Below are 4,188 nucleotides of genomic sequence, written 5' to 3'. Positions count from 1 at the left end.
ACAAAGAATGGGATTTGAAAATAAAGTGCACTTAAGGTCATAGATACACAAAAAAAAACAATAAGAAGACTATAAAGTATACGATACGCCAGAAAGTTTCTAGTGGCATAAAAGTGTATTAGTATATGAATCATAACGATGACAATTTTGGCGGTCGATTGACCATATCCGAAAAAGCAGGAATGAGTTTTCATGCGTACAAAATAAACAGAGTGCAATAATTTATAATTGATAGATGCGTATATGTGAACACATAGTTGTGTGCTCGTGTAATATTAAGGTTTCTATCATTGTGTATTCACACGCTAACAAATATTCTAACTGTGTGTAAATATCGTGTGCGCTCTCATGTAAGTGCATGTGCTATTAAATTTTGTAGTTTTTCTTGTGTATGTATATATATTTAGTATTAGAATCTAATATATCAACTAAATATAAATGAACTAATATAAGGGGATGGACTATGTGCATGTGAGCGTTTCTGTTTAGCTACGTCAGTGGTTACCGGTATAATATATATCATGTTTGTGGTGGGCAAGTAATTACAAATGTATGCATGGATGTATTGATGCGAGATCCGTTTGTAACACTGGAGGCAGCTGTATGCTTGCATACATATATGGTTCTTTGAAGGTCAGTGTATAGCGTGCGAACCTCCAATGTATGTATATTTCGAAGTGTATATATATGTGAACAAACGTGTGGAAATGTACCTGCATTTGTTTGCTAGCACGCATGTTGTTTTTATTTCGAAGAAGTGTGCTGATGTATTTATGTTTTGTGTGGGAGGGAGTATAGTGGGGAGAGGATCTAAGTTTATTCATTTGCTGCAAAAGTGTTTTTCTTTGTTATCGTGAGGCTGTTTCTTTGTTGATGTTATATTGAAGCTGTTTCTTTGTCGCTTCATATACGCATATCTGTGAGTAGAACGCGTTTTTTGAATGCATGTCTGAAAATGCGTGTGCTGGCCTTGGGAATGTTTGATCGGATAAAGGCATTTATGCGTATGTTATGGACGCAACAAGCAAGACCTAGATATCACTGTACGTATAATCAAACTGTGCGTATGAGTGTAGGCAAGATATTGTACACTGTGAGGGTCCATGTCGTTTTATATATATATGGCTAAAAGTGGGTATGGATTCTATGGATGTGTTATATTGTGCATATAGTTGTGTGGGTGTTCATGTAGATGTATGCGTCCTGTATGTGCGTGTTCTGAGGTGTGATAAAGAATGTAACGTATGCATATATATAGGTAGAAACAGTAAGGTTGTTAAACACGTACGTTGATACACCGCAGATGTCAAGAACACAATCTAGTAAAAAGTTCATCATCCTATGTTATGCTTTCCATAGTTTCTATGTTGTTGATGTTGATATCCTCTCCTGTGAACATAGATTTAATTTTCTGGTAATGAAGAAATGCTTTGGAGAATATTAAGCAAATAAGATATCTCTTCAGTTCAGATTAAGTCTTTCTTAATGTTGACTGTTGCTTGGTTAGAATTTATTGTTGACAGAATTGTTTCAAGTAGAACATATCTATAATTATATTCAAATACGTAAGAGAAGCAGTGGTAGTATAATGCACATTGTCAACCACATACTCCTAAGATATACACACCTCGCTGTCTACCAGCAGATACTCGTCTTTTGTAAGTTAAGTATTTGTGGTTGAGAACATATATATATAGTTTATATTTACCGAAAACAAAAGACGAAGGCAGCTAAAGGAACAAAAGTAAGATGTATTAGTTTAACGCTCCGGAAGAATGGAAAAGTCTAGGATGTTTCGACACTACATTATTCGACAGAAAGGATTAAGTGGGAAAATAAAACACGGTGACAGAAAAACAATTGTAGGGATCAACGGATGTTCATCTCTCCTGATCGTCTGCTCTTTCCTTTTTTTCCTTCCCTATGAGCTGTCTATGTTTATAGTTATTCCGTATATACTACAGCGAAAACTATGTAGCTTAACAAAAATATAAGAGTCACGAACAGAAATATCATGTCAAGCTTCCGATATGTATATAAACGCTTCTTCGAGCGACTTGTATCTTCTACGTTTACATTGTCTTGAACAGACTTGTCCATAATTCCGATTTTATTTTTCGATCCACATGCTTTTTCTGGGACTGAAGCTTTGTGCACATTGGTCTCGTTGACATAAAATTTACACACGATTATGGAGACAAAGGTAGAAAAGCCGCTGATAAGTGTCAGAATTAGGAGATATAATAGATATCTTGAGACTCCACGAGATTTAGAACCCAACGACTTGGCCGATTCTGTTAGATAAACGACATTGGCAAGGAAAATAGTGATTGCAACTGAAACCTTTTCTCCCGACTCAGCAGGCAATATATACACACCCAAGTTCAGTATTGTCAGCAATGCTGGGAATATAAAATGGGAGAATGTTTCACTCATCGATTTTCTATTTGCATAAATAGTAACCTTAGCCGATATAATTCCATTTTCCATGACGTCTCCTACAACAAACTTATAATCCCAGGTATCTGACGACGAGTTATACATATTGTAAAAGGAAAAGTTTTGTATAGTTTGTTCTTTATACTTTTGATGGCGTAAACAAGATTTTATATAACATTCGTGCTCATCGAAAGGATATTTGTGCATATCAATTGTGCAGTAAGTTTGGAAAATACCGTCCATATGAAAGGTAACTGTTCCATCATATTCTATAGTGGCTCCTCCTTTATGAACAGCGAAATTACCTGACATATCGTTACATATGTAAACATGTGGGTACCATATATCCTCTGTATTTACGTTTATATAACTTATATTATTCAATTTGTTATTCCACAGCAAGTTGTTATCCTTCCACGATAAACCAAGCACAATTTTGCTTGCAAGTAAACCTTTGTGAAAGTCTAATTCAATGATTTTCACAAGAATAAGAGATACATTTATTTTCACTATGGCTTCATCATCAGGAAAAGGCAACAGCGTTTTCGTGTAATTTTCGAATAACATTGTGTGCAAAGTGTTTTTGTCCGAAACAGCGTTCACACTAACCGCTAATAATACCGAAGTCATTAATTTCATTGTTGTTAACTGAAGGTAAATCGCTGTTCTCTAGTTGATTTCTTATTTTAAAATGTTCAGAGTAATTTCTGATTTCTAAATTAAATCGAAATATTAATTATGACACAAAATGGTTTTCCTTGCTAAAATGGATGAGCTCTCTACGTTGAAGAGCCAGTCGTAATATTTTTGAAAACCACCAAGTTTTAACTGCAACCAAGTTAATAAATGAACTGGTTATTTTCACGTACCATTGCAGTTAAATAACGTTAACTAATCTCACTTCCCTCTTTCGAGCTCGACTCCCTTGAATCATACAATCGCTTTCTCCCCCTCTCTCTCTCTCACTCTCTCTCTCTCTCACTCTCTCTCTCTCACTCTCTCTCTCTCTCCCGCTTGATTTTTCTTCAACGGTGTTTGATTATTGTAGCTTTTTACTGCACCCTCTCTCTTCATGTTACCGTGTTTATTGAAGTCTCTTTCATTCGTTTGATTTTAAACACTCAAGCATTTAGTACGCAATTAGTTCTGGCCTAGGACGTTGCTTGAAAGAAACTTTACATATTATAATCTGTTCATTAATGATTTGGACATGGAAAGTGATATTCGAAACAAGTTCCCTTGAGACTACAATCGAAGGAGCCCATTCACAGATTCAGAATATTCATAGTTAAATATATATAAAAACATACCATGTCCATTATCCATTAACTTCAAAGTTGTTACTGTTACAGAAATCAATTGCTTATGGATCAATTTTCTCCATATACAAAGTGACATCTAAGAGCTTGTAAATAATAGCAATTAAAAACAATACCATTACATTTGCTTCATTTAAGTTTTAGTTTTGTAGCTGTTTTTGTTCTTCCTTTCAATTCTCTGTTGTATGACACAGACGGTAGCATGTTCGATGAAATACATTTTCGAATTTTACTTACCAGTATTAACAATATTTCATTAAATAGATACAGATCAACAGAATTTGGTCATTTCCTAAGAGACCATTTTATGGATTTAACGTAAAATGGCTTTCCATGCAATTTTCACATTCTTCCTTTCATTGTTTTGTAATTTATCTTGCTAGCACTCCGTCGCTTACGACATCGAGGGTTCCAGTTGATCCGATCAACG

General features: G+C 34.9%; 1 protein-coding gene across 1 annotated transcript; it reads right to left on the bottom strand.

Moving 5' to 3' along the window:
- Positions 1-3,365, bottom strand: LOC106869986 (acetylcholine receptor subunit beta-like 1). The gene has a single exon (XM_052973283.1). It carries the CDS (start codon positions 3,076-3,078, stop codon positions 1,945-1,947), a length of 1,134 nt encoding a protein of 377 aa, XP_052829243.1. The 5' UTR covers positions 3,079-3,365; the 3' UTR covers positions 1-1,944.
- Between the last annotated feature and the right edge of the window lie 823 nt (positions 3,366-4,188).

Source organism: Octopus bimaculoides, chromosome 15 (assembly GCF_001194135.2).
Source record: "Octopus bimaculoides isolate UCB-OBI-ISO-001 chromosome 15, ASM119413v2, whole genome shotgun sequence".
Classification (NCBI taxonomy): Eukaryota; Metazoa; Mollusca; class Cephalopoda; order Octopoda; family Octopodidae; genus Octopus; species Octopus bimaculoides.
The sequence above is the reverse complement of the archived record's forward strand: the minus strand, read 5'-3'. Positions and strand labels throughout refer to the sequence as shown.